Source organism: Rhineura floridana, chromosome 10 (genome assembly GCF_030035675.1).
Source record: "Rhineura floridana isolate rRhiFlo1 chromosome 10, rRhiFlo1.hap2, whole genome shotgun sequence".
Taxonomy (NCBI): Eukaryota; Metazoa; Chordata; class Lepidosauria; order Squamata; family Rhineuridae; genus Rhineura; species Rhineura floridana.
The window spans coordinates 66187051-66203239 of NC_084489.1; the positions used below are offsets into that span (position 1 = coordinate 66187051).

Below are 16189 nucleotides of genomic sequence, written 5' to 3' on the forward strand. Positions count from 1 at the left end.
TGCATAAGGGGTGTGTGTGCATGATTGGTATAGGCTGTTTTTGTAAGATGCATTCATCTAACAACCTGAGCCTACAATCCTAAGCACACTAATTACAGAGTAAGATCCGTTCAACTCAGTGGGACTTGGTTTTGAATACAGATGCTGAACAGGTTTAACCATATTTCTCTCCCCAACCCCAAGTAGTTCTGGGAGGATGGCAGCATCTTCAGACACAATTCTCAGCATCATATTCAACTTCTTCCAGAGAAGTCATAGTTATTAAACTGGTATTAAAATAGATATGCACATTTAGTGACCACTGTATGCCTTACATCAGCAGTGGGGAACCTCCGGCCCTGTTGGGCCTCCCAGTTTTGCTCACGAGGCCAGTTTAGCCAAGTTACACCTACTTGTCCACCAACTTACATCATATGGCATCAGGTGAGAGGCATGTAAAACCGTGGCTTGGGAAAGCACCAAAAGGAAAAAATCAGAGGGTATTCCTGATTCTCTTTGTAACCACAGCTTGAATTTGGCATCCTTTTCTGTCGTCCACAGAGGGTTGGCCAGTTTCCCTACCTCCGGTTTATAGAAAACTGCTAGCTTGCTATGGAAACAGATGATTGCCCTTAATACTGATCTGACAAGTAATTAAGGGAACCCCAGCATCCTAACCATGTGTATCAAGTACAAAAGGGCAGTGCAATATGCATCTCCCCTGTCATTTATGCAGTTTGCCTATTATCTGCAAATAGTCGCCTTATCCTGTCAAAAGACAAGCTTCACTATAAGTGGTTTCAGCAATGGAGGCTCATTACTAGAAGTTGAGCATTACTACTTCTAAGCAACACATTGGAAACAAGATTCTTACATTCTTGTCATGTAACATTTAATGCATACAGCTAACAGATGTTGGCTGCTTTTTTATATTAAAGACACACATTAATTATTGCCATTGCTCTCCTGCCATTCATTAATTTATTTAGGTCTAAAAGCATGCTCACTGCTGCTTAGGTTGTGACCCTTCCTCCCCATGCAAAGGGCTCACTCGATTTGGCCCATGCCATTAAAGCAGTTAAGTCAGATGGAAGAAGTACAATCCAGATGGTGGTGGAGGTGTAGTGTCAGAAAACGCATCATACTTAGATCTTGCTCTGCGCAGCCATCCATTGCAGGAAGAAATCAAAGATGAAACCTCTTGTTAACATTGCCAGTTGTAGTATCTGGGCCATAAAAGAATTCACTATTGTCTAATGTCTGTGCTGAAGACCTTGATTATCACTGTCTGATATCAAGGAATAAGGGAATACAATCTTGGAGCTTGGAAGAGCTCCAGGCCCCATTATGTTCTTTCTGCATGCAACATAGAACTTCACTCTTCTATGTCTTCAGCTAATGGCCAGCCCAACTATTAGTAGGAAAATGCCTCAGTCCCTTTGATCTCTTCCTGTACACCTGATCTCAGTAGTAGGGCTAGCATTACTAGACTTAATGATCCCAGAGTTACTTTAGAACAGAGATGGGCAACATGTGGCTTTCCAGATGTTGTTGGACTCCAGCTTCCATTAGCAGGACTTCGTTGGACTGCATCTCCTATCAGCCCTGGTCAGCAAGCCCAATCAATGGTAAGGAAAGCTGGGACTTGTAGTTCAACTTCTGAAGGGCCCCAAGTTTCCATCCCTGATTTAGAACTTCATTTGGTTTTAGAAATATGTATTAGCATGTTAAAATATAATAGCTTGTTAGATAAATTAATATGTTGTACACTGCCCTGTATGGTGAAGAGTGGTATAGAAATATCTAAACAAACCTGGAAAATAAGCTCTGCTGACAGGCATTCACCAGCCCAGGATCTTTGCTCTCAGTGGCCTCTTACATACAGGAGCTGATCTTCCTACAACTGGGAGTCCTAAACACAGAATTAAAACTGAATCCCAGTTCCATGAATTATGAACTTTTTCTCCTTAGGATGACTGAAGATACCAGGGCTTCATTCTTCTAAGGATAGAACTGAAATAACATATACATCGTTTGTGGTTCTAATGTACATGTGAAGAGTTACTGAAGGAACTTAGAACCTTGTGCCCACATAGCTTTATGTGTGGTAGAATCCCATGAAATTATGGGCTCCTCTGTTCATATGAAAAGTTTTATTGCTTATTGCTTACGTTCTACATAATTTACAGCAAGTAATAATTTTTATACTGGTTGATGTTTCTTTAAAATCCAAGTTTGTGGCTTTTCCTCACAAAATGTTCTTTATTATTTTGTGATCTATCTAAATATTTTTTTACAATACTAGTGATATTTTTCATATGCTGCATTATGCTGCCTTTATAGGGAATAAGCAGAAAACAGCCAATAGCTTCTATTGTGCCAGAATCTTTAAATGACATTGCTGAGTTTTACTAGTACAGACTTTTTTTATACAATGCCTTGAGGAAACATTTTGTTTGAAACTTGTGCATCAAGATTGTTTTAGTAACTTTCTTAGGGAACTTATTCCTCCCCCTCAATTGTTGTATGTAGAAACTGGGAGAAATTAAATGGTACCTCTTAAAACAGAACTCTTAATTTTCCCTAGTGATGTTTATTTGAAGGGTATGGCAAATACAGGCAACACTGTGACTTGGGCAACAGCACTGAATGATTTGTTTAGTAAAATGATGCTAACCATACGATACATCTTTTTCTTTGCTGGAATTATCATTCTCTTTCTTTTCATCCTCTCATTTCCATTCTTTTCTCTTTTGAATGGTGGATTTCTCTCTTTCGTTCCTTTTCCTATTCTTTTTTCTTTTTTGGGGGGGGGGAAGTGCAGAAATTTGGAAATGAAAGCTAGGACTGAAACTTTTGACACTAGAACAGGACTTGAAGTAACTGCAGGCCAGGCCCGTTGTAACAGCTGATATGATCCTTCTGCATTTCATGAGCTATTTATGGTTGATTAGCTGGTATTAAAGCTTCACTGTTCAGCCCATAAAAGGTTGGCCCTGTGTGAAGTTACCACACTGCATTTGGCTTAGTCCTCTTAGGTCTCAGAGCCTATAGTTGTCTGTGAAAGAATCCCAGTGATGGATAGAAATGTTGAACTGGGGGATTGCTCTGTGGAGGATTTCAGGTGTCTGAGAACGTTTAAAGAGAGATTTTTGCCAATAACATTTTCATCCAATATTGTCACCCTTGGAATATAGCTTTTGCACATGTACTCTGCTTGGTGCGCACATGTTATTGGAAAGCACCGAAATTTATCTGGCTCTGAATCATCTTGGCCACAGTTGTACTTGTGAAGCCTGCATGCTAGTGACTTGTGTGATGTGTCACTCTTTTTTCTTAGTACCTGAATATATGTTGTTTTTGAAGAGAAATCTTAGCTGAAACACGGAGTCTCTTCTGAAGTCTAGTTTTTACCGTTGGATAAAAGACATTTTAGTAGGACAGATTTTTCTTTTGTGAAAACTCCTCTATATTAAAAAAAATACTCAGGCTAGGATTTAAAATATACAAACCAAACCCACAGGATGTTGAAGTAAGTAACGTCTCTCTTCTTTAAATGCTTGACAGCAAAAATTTTCAAAGCCAGTTGTTTGCGAATGTTTGACGCTTTGTCAGGTTGAATTGCGACTGAGGCTTTTTTCTCCAGAGCCTGTGCATGTCTGTCATTCAAGGCATTTTGCATTGCTCTTCTTTTTTTTGTCTGTGTGGTGATTTCATTTTCACAGTTGATGGAAAGTTTGACACTTAATGCCTTTTTGCGTGATGTGTGCAATGATTAAATGTGAATGTGTGCTGGCCTTTAATAGCTCAGTGTTACAGCAGGATACAAATGCTATAGACAATATATTCTGGATAATGGGAAAACGATATGGTCTCTGTTGAAAATATGAAAAACATGTTTGTTGAAAAATATGGTCTTATTGTTTAAAATAAGTTAAAACAGAAGTTTAATGCTAGCCCAGTTCTCATGCTCTGGGTATACTGAACTCATGTGAATGTGTGTGAGATCCTTGAATTGACAGCTGGGTTGCACTAGTGCTAGTTTCTGCAAAATTAGCAATTGCTATCCTTTTGGATAGTAGGAGCCCAAGGCAGCAAACAAAACCACTAAAACCATTATAAAACATCATAAAAACAGACGTTAAAATATATTAAAACAAAATATCTTTAAAAACATCTTTTAAAAAAGGTTTAAAAATTTAAAAAGCAATTCCAGTGCAGTCTGGGATAAGGTCTCTACTTAAAAGGTTTATTGAAAGAGGAAGGTCTTCAGTAGGTGCTGAAGAAATGGTGCCTATCTAATATTTAAGGGGAGGGAATTCCAAAGGGTAGGTGCCACTACACTAAAGTTTCGCTTCCTGTGTTGTGTGGAATGAACCTCCTGATAAGATGGTGTCTGCAGGATGCCATCACCTGCAGAGCGTAGTGATCGACTGGATATATGAGGGGTAAGACCTTTCAGGTATCCTGGTCCTAAGCTGTATAGCGCTTTGTACACCAAAACCAGAACCTTGAACTTCTGCATCGTCATTGGAATAACATCCTAAATACACTGAAGCCTATTAGCCAAATACAAAATACAAATATTTGTATTGTGAATAGCTGTCATATAGAGGATGAAGCAAATTTGTTTTCCAGTGCTTCAGAGGGTAGGGCCTGAAGAATGGGTTCAGATTTCAAGAAAGCAGATTTAGACTAAAGATTAGAAAGACCTTTCTGATGGAAGAAGCTTTTCAACAGTGAAACAGACAGCCGTGGAGTGTCATAGTCTCTCTTTTTTATTTTTATTTTTTTTGTTGGAAGTTTTTAAGCACAGGTTGGATGGCTACTAGGGATGCTTTAGTAGTGGATTTCCCATATTGTCTGGGGTTGGAGTAGATGACCTATGCAGTTTATGCCAACTCTGATTCTATGGTTTCCCACACACTATTCTGCACAAGGTAGTGTTAACTGCCTTTTCTGAGTGGTGGCAGTGGGGTATCATTACCTTATTATCACTTAACTCAGAGATGAGCAATCTGTGGCCCTCCAGATGTTGTTGGGACTCCAACTCCCATCAGCTCTGACCATTGACTGTTCTCACTGGGGCTGATGGGAGTTGGGGTTCTGGCAACATCTGGGGCAGGCTGTCCATACCTGACTTAAATGTTGTATGTTATGTGCTAATTCACAAAATAGGTGTGACCCAGGAAGTCCTGAGTTCACATTTTCCTTCAGCCAGGAGGTCACCAGATTGCCTTAGGCAAGCTATTGTCATCTCCTCTTCAACCCTCTCCTTTCCTCACTTTACAGTAAGGTAATATACTTGCCTACCTTTATAGTGTCAAAAACATTTTTGAAGTGTGCTCTATTAATGCTGAGTATTCAATTCATGCAAATTGCTCTTCCTCACAAATTTAGGTCAACTTTTAAAATTATCTAGATGGGAAATGAAAGCAGCCAGTCAAACAGCTTATTTAAAAAAAGAAACAAAAGGCTTGACGTTCTCCTTGTAAGTTAGAAAACAGCATTACTGAGCAGAATCATCATTTAAAAGATGAGAAAACTGAGGCAAAGAGGATGAAGACTCTTGGGCAGTTTATTGCAGAGATTCTGTGTTCCAGTCCCATGCTTAATTTGCAAGACTGGAAACTTCATTAATACTCACATCCATCAATATTAGCAGGTTTGCTACACTATATCATGCGCATAAGTTCATTTGTTGAGGATGGAAACTTCCCTGTATGGGAAAGGTTTCTTAACTCTGTGACAATCAGGTGTTCCTTGCATGCATGCCCAGTTACAACGGCTGTTTCAGTGTGGTGTAATCCCATGCTGTAGAGATGTGCGTGCAAGAAGGCCAATTGTGTGCATTTGGGAATTACCTTTCTCCTTCCTGGTAGTATGTTCCTTCCAGTACATAGAATCATAAAATCATAGAATAGTAGAGTTGGAAGGGACCTACAAGGCCATCGAGTCCAAACCCCTGCTCAATGCAGGAATCCAAATCAAAGCATTCCCGATAGATGGCTGTCCAGCTTGTTTCCAGGACTAAAGTTGTAGGTGGCCACTTTAAATTATGAAAGCCCTACTGCTGTGACAAATTACTTCAAAGAGAAATAGGAAACGGCAATTACTTAATCTGCCTTCGTAAACATGGCAAATCACACCTATAGTAGATACTTGTGTTTAGCAAGAATATTCTCAATAATGTCCAAGAGAGTTGCCTCTCTCTCTCTCCCCCTCTCTCTCCCCCTCTCTCTCCCCCTCTCTCTCCCCCTCTCTCTCCCCCTCCCTCTCCCCCTCCCCTCTCCCCCTCCCCCCTCCCTCTCCCCCTCCCCCCTCCCTCTCCCCCTCCCCCCCTCCCTCTCCCCCTCCCTCTCCCCCTCCCCCTCCCTCTCCCTCTCCCTCCCCCCTCCCTCTCCCTCCCCCCTCCCCCCTCCCTCTCCCTCTCCCTCTCCCCTCCCTCTCCCTCTCCCTCTCCCTCTCCCTCTCCCTCTCCCTCCCCCCTCCCTCTCCCCCCCTCTCCCCCTCTCCCCCCCTCTCCCCCCTCTCCCCCCCTCTCCCCCCCTCTCCCCCCCTCTCCCTCCCCCTCCCCCTCCCCCTCTCCCTCTCCCTCTCCCCCTCTCCCTCTCCCCCCCTCCCCCTCCCTCTCCCCCCTCCCCCTCCCTCTCCCCCCTCCCCCTCCCCCTCCCTCTCCCCCTCCCCCTCCCTCTCCCCCCTCCCTCTCCCCCCTCCCCCTCCCTCTCCCCCCTCCCCCTCCCTCTCCCCCCTCCCCCCTCCCCCTCCCCCCTCCCTCTCTCCCCCTCCCCCTCCCTCTCCCCCCTCCCCCTCCCTCTCCCCCCTCCCCCCTCCCCCTCCCCCCTCCCTCTCCCCCCTCCCCCTCCCTCTCCCCCCTCCCCCTCCCTCTCCCCCCTCCCCCTCCCCCCTCCCCCTCCCCCTCCCTCTCCCTCTCCCTCTCCGTGTTTTAATAGGCCTGGTGTGATGCTAAACCTCTAACCCACCTTGTATATGTGGTGGTGGGCAAATAACAGATGGTCATTTGATCCTACAACCATCACAGAACAGTATATATAAACATCATATAAGGGAAGTATTTTAGAATGTCCTTTATAGGAAAAAGCAGCTTACTTGACTACTTACCTCTATAAGGACCCATTCTACCCTCTGAAATAAGAGTAGCACCAATGGTGATGTGCTTTGGGGTCTTGTTGAAAACTCATCTGTTCTCCTGGGTCTCTGAGGCTTGTTAGTATGAGCTTGCTGTATTTTAGTTTCTTTGAATGCTGCTGTATTGTTTTAAAGTATTGATTTTTAAAGAGCTTGCATTTTAGATTGTTGTGAACCATCTTGATTTTTTTAATAGAAGGTGGCATATAAATGTGTTACATTAATAAATAAAACAACAATTATCCCAACATAAAAAGAGCCAGTGCTGTGTGGCTACCTAACACATCACTGCAGTCATGTTGGAAGCCCAAACTCATGGTCCAAAATAGAGGTAAAAGTATAATCAACTAAAGCAGCAATTTGCTGACTTCAGCTTTACTCCAAAATCTGCTACCTCACTCTGCCTGAAGATAGGGGCAGCCTGTGATTGCTGCTGTTGCACCTGGGCACTAACTCAAAGGAATGCTGGTGTGGAATGCTGGCCCCTCCAACATGAGTTTGGGCTTGACATTACCTCAGTAGCAGGTGAAGGAGCCAAACTATAGCAGCTTTTCATACTGTTGCATTCAGGTCCTGATTGCAGGCTTCTCACAGACATCTGGTTGGCCACTGAGAGGATGGAGTAGATGGGCCACTGGCCTGATCCAGCTTCTTATTTTCTTATGCTCTTATCTTCTTGTGTTCTTATGCCATGGGAGTAATACCAGAAGGGGTCCTATTTTGAGGAACATCTACTTTGGTGAGGCATTAGATAATGTATTGCATGAATCATAGCCTAAACCAGGGGTGGCCAGCATGGTGCCCTTCAGGGTGTTGTTGGTGTCCAACTCCTATCAGGCTTAGCCAATACAAGCAGTGATCAGGGATGATGGGAGTTGAAGTCCAACATCTGAGGGGCACTGCATTGGATACCTCTGCCTTAAACTTGATGCATGGATGCTAAAGCAAATGTAAGCTCATTTTACCATTGAGACAACTTGATTGTAAAGACCTTTGGACTGTAATGTGAAAAAGTCATGTGTGTTGCTGTTATTCCCATATCCATAAGGGAGATAAAAACTTCAAAAGAAACCGGTACATTTAAGATCCAGCATAGCATGAGCTTTCTTATCTACAGGTTTTGTAACTTACTGTCCCATTTTGCTGTCCAAGTTTATCATCCAAGTAAATTGGAAGAATTAAAGAATGTAAGCATTTCTTCCATTCTGTTGTAGTTGATAATCTTATTTGTCTCATTTGTCAACTTTAGTCTAAATATGCAAAGTGCTTATAGTTGATGTTAATTATACTTATTGATGAGATACAGCTTTGAGAATGTACCAGGGTAGTAGGATCTCTGTGACAGCTCACCTTCCAGAAGCATTGCTGGTGAAGAAGAAGCCTTATTTTAAGTTTCTCCATATCCTTCCTGGGAAAAGAGTTCACCCTCTTGTCAGACTGAAGGGCATAATTTCTCCTTATCAGAAGTAGTAGGTAAGCTTTTTTTTAAAAAAACTGTTTAAACAAATAGAATAATGACATATCTCTGTTTGAAAGTTGTTGGCTGAAGAGATTTCGTTTTCATCTGTAACTTGCATGAGGAAAATGAATTCCAGCTGAAATTTGTTGTGAGCATATAAGTCTCTCTCTCTCTCTCTCTCTCTCTCTCTCGCTCTCTCGCTCTCTCTCTCGCTCTCTCGCTCTCTCGCTCTCTCGCTCTCTCGCTCTCTCGCTCTCTCGCTCTCTCGCTCTCTCGCTCTCTCGCTCTCGCTCTCGCTCTCTCGCTCTCTCGCTCTCGCTCTCGCTCTCGCTCGCGCTCGCGCTCTCGCTCGCTGATAATTTTAGAGTTCTACAATACTGCTTTACATTTTAAAAAATTAATAGGGAAAATAGAAAATTACAAATCTTAAACTTTTACTAGGGAACTGAATATAAAAATTAGCAGGGCTCACAATCCTACTTGAACTTTGTGTTTGCTATATTACATAGTGATGCAACTTGAAACTAAAATGAAGGGAATATAGTCTGGGTATACCTATTTATTTTTTATTTACCAGATTTCTTACCTGCCCTTCCCCATTGGGTCCTGGGCGGATTGCAACAATATAATATACAATATAATATAATTATAAGATAACAAAATCTAATGTAGTATACAGCATAACACAATGTAATATAAAATCATAAAGAAATATGAAACTTATAACAAGTAAAACCATTCCAAATGCAACAGTGTAGCATACATTCAACAAAAGAGGTAAATGCCTTAACTGTCAAAGGCCAGGGTAAAAGATGACAGTGCACACATTAGTTGCAGTCAGAATAGGCAAATGATTCAGTTTCAAATCCTACCTGAGATATGAATACTGCACTGCCAAGGGTGTGCCATAACCAATGAGAGTTGGTAGCTTCATAACCTATAGGGCAGGGGTGTGAAACCTGTGGTCCTCCAGGCATTGTTGGATTTCTACTCTGATCAGCTTCAGCCAGCATGTCTAATGGTCAGGGATGATGGAAGTTAGTGTACATCCACATCTGGAGCCACAAGTTCCTCATCCCTCATCCCTGCTGTAGAGCATGTGGTCTCTAAATACTGGGTATATCTGGGACTAGCCAGTACTGAAGACCCTAGACAGGGTTGGTGGTAGATAAAGTGTGAGAACACGATGCTGCTTTTGTGGATCAGTACTTTATCTTCAAACAGACTCAACAGTGTGAATCTAAGATGGTTTTAAATGTATATAATAATGTTTGTTATGTTGGGGAGAGCTCATGGTGGACACAAGGGAACATGAAATAACACCATGCAGATTATGCCACAGGCGCTGTTTGCTGCATTGAGAAAGTAGAGTAGTCAGTGAATTAATGCTGTTTTCTGGAAACATAAATTATTTGGCTGCCACATGAATTATTCACTTTGTATCTTTTGATTACGGATGGAAACTTAAACTATTCATAGTGTTATTGAGATGACTTATGATACTGAACTTCACAGAATATTGTGTCACAGACTTTACATAGACACTGCAGTTGTGCTAGTTCCTGGCTTTGCGTTTGTGGCAGAGCAGCCTGGATATGTCAAAACAATTGACAGAGCAAAGCTTAGACTTCAAATGCAAACTATTGAAAAGGCTGAGGCTTCCAAGGACAAGTCTTGAGAATGCTGTTGTTGATTTAACCCGGAAAACATGGAAGAGAGTGAAACAAGAGTAGATACGCAAATAGCTTAGGGGAGAGAGGGGGCTATATTAGCCCTATTAGCATGTTAAGTATCCTGACTTCCAGCAGGGGGATTAAGAGGCATGCTGTATTGGGCTCTTATTTCAGCTGTTGATGATCTGTGTAAGTGACCCGGATGGAAGTACCAGGTGCAGACTAGTTAAAGATTGATAATGTTAAATTGAATCTGCAGTGCACATATATAGAGGAATCTGCATATACAAATGAGAACAATCTGCATATACAAATGTTTTGTTTTAATGTATTTTAAGGTCTTTTTATGATGTTTTAAAGTGTTTTTAGTGTTTCTGTTTGCTCCCCTGGGCTCCTGCTAGAAGGAAGGGTGTGGTATAAATAAAATAATAAAATAAATAAATAAATAAATAAAAACTGTATTTGCCACTGAATAGACTTTAGAATAACAACTATTATTATTATTAGTAGTAGTAGTAGTACCAGCAAATATCAGATGCTTATAGGATGTATTAAAGTTTGAGGGGCTAGAGAAGTAATTAAAATTGTAAAGAAAAAGCATTATGTAGATCAGCATGATTATCGTTGCATCGTAATGTTGTTGAGAAGCTCAAGGTTGGGCTGAATGTTTTGTCCAGATGGTGACAGGCTACACAGAGTGCAGGTGCAGGGACCAGTCTCAGAAGGTACAGTCCCTGCCCAGTACTGCACATAAAATAATAAGCATGATCAGGGCTTATATATTTATAAATATATATGTAACTAGTAGGGTTGCCAGGTTCAGGGCCTGAGACTGATCCTGTATCTTTAAGAGAAGAAGAAGTCAGCCAAGTCCAGGTGTTCTTACAACACTGTAATGGGAAAAACCACAAGGTGGAATTCTCCCTTCCCCCTGCACAAATTTAAAGATACAGAAGGCCTCTTGGTTGCCAGGGGGAAGGGAGAATTCCACCTTGTGGTTTTTCCCATTACAGTGTTGTAAGAACACCTGGACTTGGCTGACTTTCTGTTCGAAAGGCACAGGATCAGTCTCAGGCCCTGAACCTGACAACCCTAGTAACTAGCATGGTTCTCACTTTCCTTGATTCTTTTTGAGAGTGGGGAATGGAAACTGGGAAAGTCACATCTGTGGAAAAGTTCAAATGACTTGTCACATGTGTGCAGTGGTGGTGAGTACATGAAATCCAGTGAGCCATATCTGCATCTAGGCTGTTAATGCTTCAAATATTAAGCCTGTTTAATTGACTGTCCTCCTAGTTTGCTCAATGGAACTCCAATCCCTGTAGGGACTTAAATCAATAGTGTCTTTGCCTAGCATACATTAGGGCAAATGTTAGCTAGCTGTGATTGCTGGCATCTGTGCATTGGTTTGTAGCATTTTTGCAGCATCTGTTACATGATAACTTGCACAGCTGCACATTACAACAGAATTGGGGAGGAAACAGCACAACTAGCCCTGTCTCTCTCCGCTGTTTCTTTTTATCCTTATGTAACGAGTGACCCATCTCTCAGTGTAGGAGGATTGAGCACTATAATGTCAACAAAACAGTATGGTAATGTTATCGATGGGGGGGGAAAAGCTTCCTGTTTTTAGATCTTTGATCCAAATGACAAGGAAAGTTTACCTATAAGCCTATAAATTTTGAGATTTGTGCAGTATTTTATTATCTTTAGCAGAAATGTATCTGATTTATCTCCCTGCAACCTCACCTTGTGTGTGCTCTTTTCTTTGTGAAAAAAAGAAGCAAAAATCTGATCTAGTAAGGAACATTTTGTTTGGGAGGAATGGCAGGATATACATTCAAATAAAATATTTTTTTCTCCATGTAAAATTGATAAAGAGTATTTCAGAACAGTTTTCCTGGCATAAATGCTGGAGTAGGTCTGCTGTTCTTGTGACTCACCAATCTGAACACTGCCTTCCAGTCATGTATGACAGCCTGTTTGACACTTAGTAAACATTCTGTTTGTACCACCTGCCTGGGACTATGAAAAGGGAAAGAAAAGAGGCTTGTCAAGCACCTGTTCTGGCTGGTGGATCTGTGTTTGGTTTGGCATGTCACTGTTGCACTATGATCAATCATTTGCACTAGCGGCTCTGGGCAGTATGAAATGTTGTGATTTGCCTTTTGTTCTGTGTTTTGAAGTTTGGTGCATCGTGAATTAAATCAGTTAGTGGGAAATGAAAGAAGTCTTGTGTTAGAGAGATTCACATGAGGACAAAACTGAGTGCTGTCTAATTTTCAGATAATTTTGTTTTACATGTGGTGTAAATTACTTTTTAAAGCAAACTGAGACAATCATTGGCTCTGGAATGGGAAGGAATCTGAGCAACTGACTGCTCCACTTTCTTTTTCAAGAGTTAGTAATTTAAGAAACATTATAAACACAGATGAAGTTGCTTAAGTAATCCCTGCTGTTAAAAAAAAGAATGGGGAGGAGTGGCATTGAGGTTTGGAGAGGGAAGGCCCTCAAACTTTAAAACAATTCAAAATGTTTCTTCCAAAGGTTGTACAGTAATATCTCAGTAAATGAATCCTCCAGGAGCAAAGCTCCATTTAAGGAACTCTTTTTAAAAGGTGAAATTGACCAGTGTTGCTTTGCTATGGATAAACATTCAAGGCTGTGTCTTTGCTTTAAGGTGAAACTGACTAGCCTGTGTCTTTGCTTTGCTATTAATAAACTGACGAACCTATGCCTTTGCTTTAAGGTGCAACTGATCAACATGTGTCTTTTCTTTGCTAGGGTGAAACTGACAAACCTGTGTGTTTGCTTTGCATTAAAGAGATCTCTTGCTTTCTCCCAGGGCAGGGGAGGGAAGGGACCAATACAATTCAGAGGGGGATGGGATAGTGCCAGGTAGGCACTCTTTGAAGCCTCTGTTGAAGCTGCCCCAACCATCTATGAGTGGGTGTAGGAACCTATCTCTATTCTTTCCATGTTATTCCTACCTCTGGTACCAAAGTTTCTGTTAAAGAAGTGATGTCTGGGAACTCATCTACTTTGTTAACGGAGGTATTATTGTATTTAGCTTTAACATTCCAAATAGTTAAAACATTAGCCACTGTGTGCCGAGGGCACCAAGATATGGATACAAGATTTCAAATTTCCCTCTGATTAATTTAGCAAATATAGCATTTGTTACACTTCAAAGATCATAGTTGCTGCTATTATCCAGCTGACATCCAGCTTGGAGCAGCTGATCTGTCTCTCTGCATAATTAGGGCACATAGCAGATGCTAGATCGTCTGTCAGTGAAGAGGCAAAGCCAGAGTCCAGAGCCCAAACATTGTTTAGTTCTAGGATAACTGCTTGTTTTATACTTTACTTCCAATCTTGCCCAGAGAACCTCGCGCATAGAAAACCATCCAAAAAGTAAAGATGGGCCTGAATGGCATTTGGTTGAACAAAACATCTGTGCAGACATAAGCTCTTCAAACTGTTGAATTATAAAGAACAGTCTTCATCCATTGTTGAGGCGAATTTGGTTTTGATTGGCCTCTGTCAGAAGTTAGCTTTAAAAAGAACCAGCAAAGCATAAATAATGAAATGTCTTTTAAAAAACCGAAGTTTCTGAATAGTGTATTCTATCTATACACAAGATTCGTAAGTCTAAAAACACCCAAGTCAATTTACACATTGAGGCTGCAATCCTATATATACTTAAGAATCAGTACCATAGAATGCAGTGGTACTTTCTACAGAGTGAACATGAATGGGGTTGGGCTGTAAGTCAAGCAAATTAGTTTCTAGGAAGCACAGGCTTTGAGTTGGATGAGAGATGGGCAGCTGTAGCCCTTTCCTCTTCTAAAGCCAAATATCAATTGGATTAAGTGGATCATTGATTGGTCATTTGACTCAAAGCACCCATCTCTTTCTGTAGTAAACTGCTCTATGCTCCTGGTCAGCAACTGGATTCACAAGAAGGCCTTTTTGCAGAATTGGGTGGGAAATCACACCCATCTCCCTTCCCTCCACCCAGCCCAAAAGGAGACTTGCAACAAGTCATATTGCCACAGCTAACATGTCTGTCTTGTGCTTCTTCTGCCTCTGGTTTGCCAACTGGTGCACTCATGGGGCTGAATCAGAGCCAAGGCCCTCCACTTGCTGAGCCTTACTCCCATGTTGTTTTTTTAAAGTGGGCTAAATATGGTTACTGAAGCAGACAAAATGCAGCCTAGCCTCTCAAAACCTCCTAGGAGTTGGGACTTTAGATTGAAAAGGATAAAGGTAAAGGTGTCCCCGCACTTGTAGTGCAAGTCGTTTCCGACTCTTAGGGTTACGTCTTGCGACGTTTGCTAGGCAGACCACATATATGGGGTGGGATTGCCAGTTCCATCCCCGGCCTTTCTTTACCCCCCAGCATATGCCGGGTATTCATTTTACCAACCACGGATGGATGGAAGGCTGAGTGGACCTCAACCCCTTTTACCGGAGATTCGACTTCCTCCTTTTGTCGGAATCGAACTCTGGCCGTGAGCAGAGCTTCGGCTGCGTTACCGCCGCTTACCACTCTGCGCCAATTGTACCTATTATCTTTATGCTACTTGCATAGCCTGGCATCCTGTACAAGGCATGAAGGACTGCTTGTAGCGCAAAGGAGTGGGCCAGTAGCAAGCATGCAAGAGGTGTCTAACGTCATCGTGCTGATGCTGAGATTTAAGAAGCGCAGAATTGGCCTTGGTCACCCTGACAGATGACCTCCTTTGAGGGAGAGACAAGGGGCATGTGCCCCTGTTCCTGCTGTTGGATCTCTCAGCAGGCCTTTAATCCATTGACCATGGTATTCTCCTGGACATCTCCACATTGGGAGTTGAGGCACTGTTTTACAATAGCTCTGCTCCTATCTGCATGACACCATCAGTGTACTGATAACACCCAGCTCTGTTTATTAAATCTGTCCAGGGAGGCCATACACAAGCTGAACTTGTGCCTGGATGCAGGGATGGAAAGGATAAGGGGAAAGACTGAAGCTGCATCCTGCTAAGACAGACTCAGGGGGTGAGTGGTTCCTAGGTCTGAGAAATGGAGAGTTTGCGTGTTCTAGGTGGGGTTGCATTCTCTCTGAAATAAAAGGTACACAGTTTAGGGGTGACTTTGGAACAGTCTTTGTTCATGGAGGCCCAGGTTACCTCCATGGCAAAGAGCACCTGTTACCAGCTTCGGCTCATGCATCAACTGCCTCTTTTCCTAGACAGGAATATCACTGTGACATACGTTGGTGACCTCACATTTAGACTACTGTAACACTCTCTGTGTAGGGCTTTCCTTATGGCTGGTCTGGAGGCTGCAGCTCGTGCAGAATGCCATGGTCTGAGCAATGAGTGGTAGTCCTCATTGGACACATATCACACCAGTGCTAAGGGATCTGCACTGGCTGCCTATTATTGAACTGAACCAGTTTTAAAACCCTGTTACTTGCATACAAAGCCCTAAGCAACAGTGGACCAGATTATCTGAAAGACTGTCTTCCCCTCAATACCCAATTAGTTTGATGATTATCAGCTTGTGGTAACACAGAGGCGGACTTTTTTTACTGGTGGCACCAGTGTTCTCCTTGCTGAAGTATGGGAGGCCCATCAGTATTTGCATTCTGCCAGCTCTTGAAGGCATACCTGTTTAGACAAGCATTTCCCCAATATCTGACTTGAATCTCCTGCTCTGATTGTTGCTTTAACTGATAGTAACCATTTTAATTGGGTTGTTTATTATGTATTTTAATTATGAAAGCTTTACTGTAGTTTTATTATGTATTTTAATTACAAGTGGCTGTATTTTTATAATTTGTTTTATTCTGCTGTTGGCTTTTATTTGTTTGTGAAATGAAGTATATAAATTATTTTAATAAAATTAAATTTGTTAATAAGGCAGCTTCCTATGTTCCTAGCCA

The 16189-nt window shown here is 42.0% G+C and overlaps 1 protein-coding gene across 25 annotated transcripts in view; it reads left to right on the top strand.

Annotated features, from left to right (window-relative positions):
• The window catches only part of SVIL (supervillin), a 196345-nt gene that overhangs the window by 53772 nt on the left and 126384 nt on the right, over positions 1-16189 (top strand). Inside the window, exon 1 of one of the 25 annotated variants that reach the window (XM_061586467.1) lies at positions 2992-3511. The exons of 23 other annotated variants lie outside the window; for them this stretch is intronic. Coding sequence is in view for 1 of the 2 variants with exons in the window: in XM_061586474.1 (XP_061442458.1) it covers positions 3504-3511 (8 nt within the window). In the remaining variant the exon portion in view is untranslated. Of the gene's footprint in view, positions 1-2991; positions 3512-16189 lie in introns of those variants that run through there. One more of the 25 variants, XM_061586474.1, reaches the window with a different exon arrangement.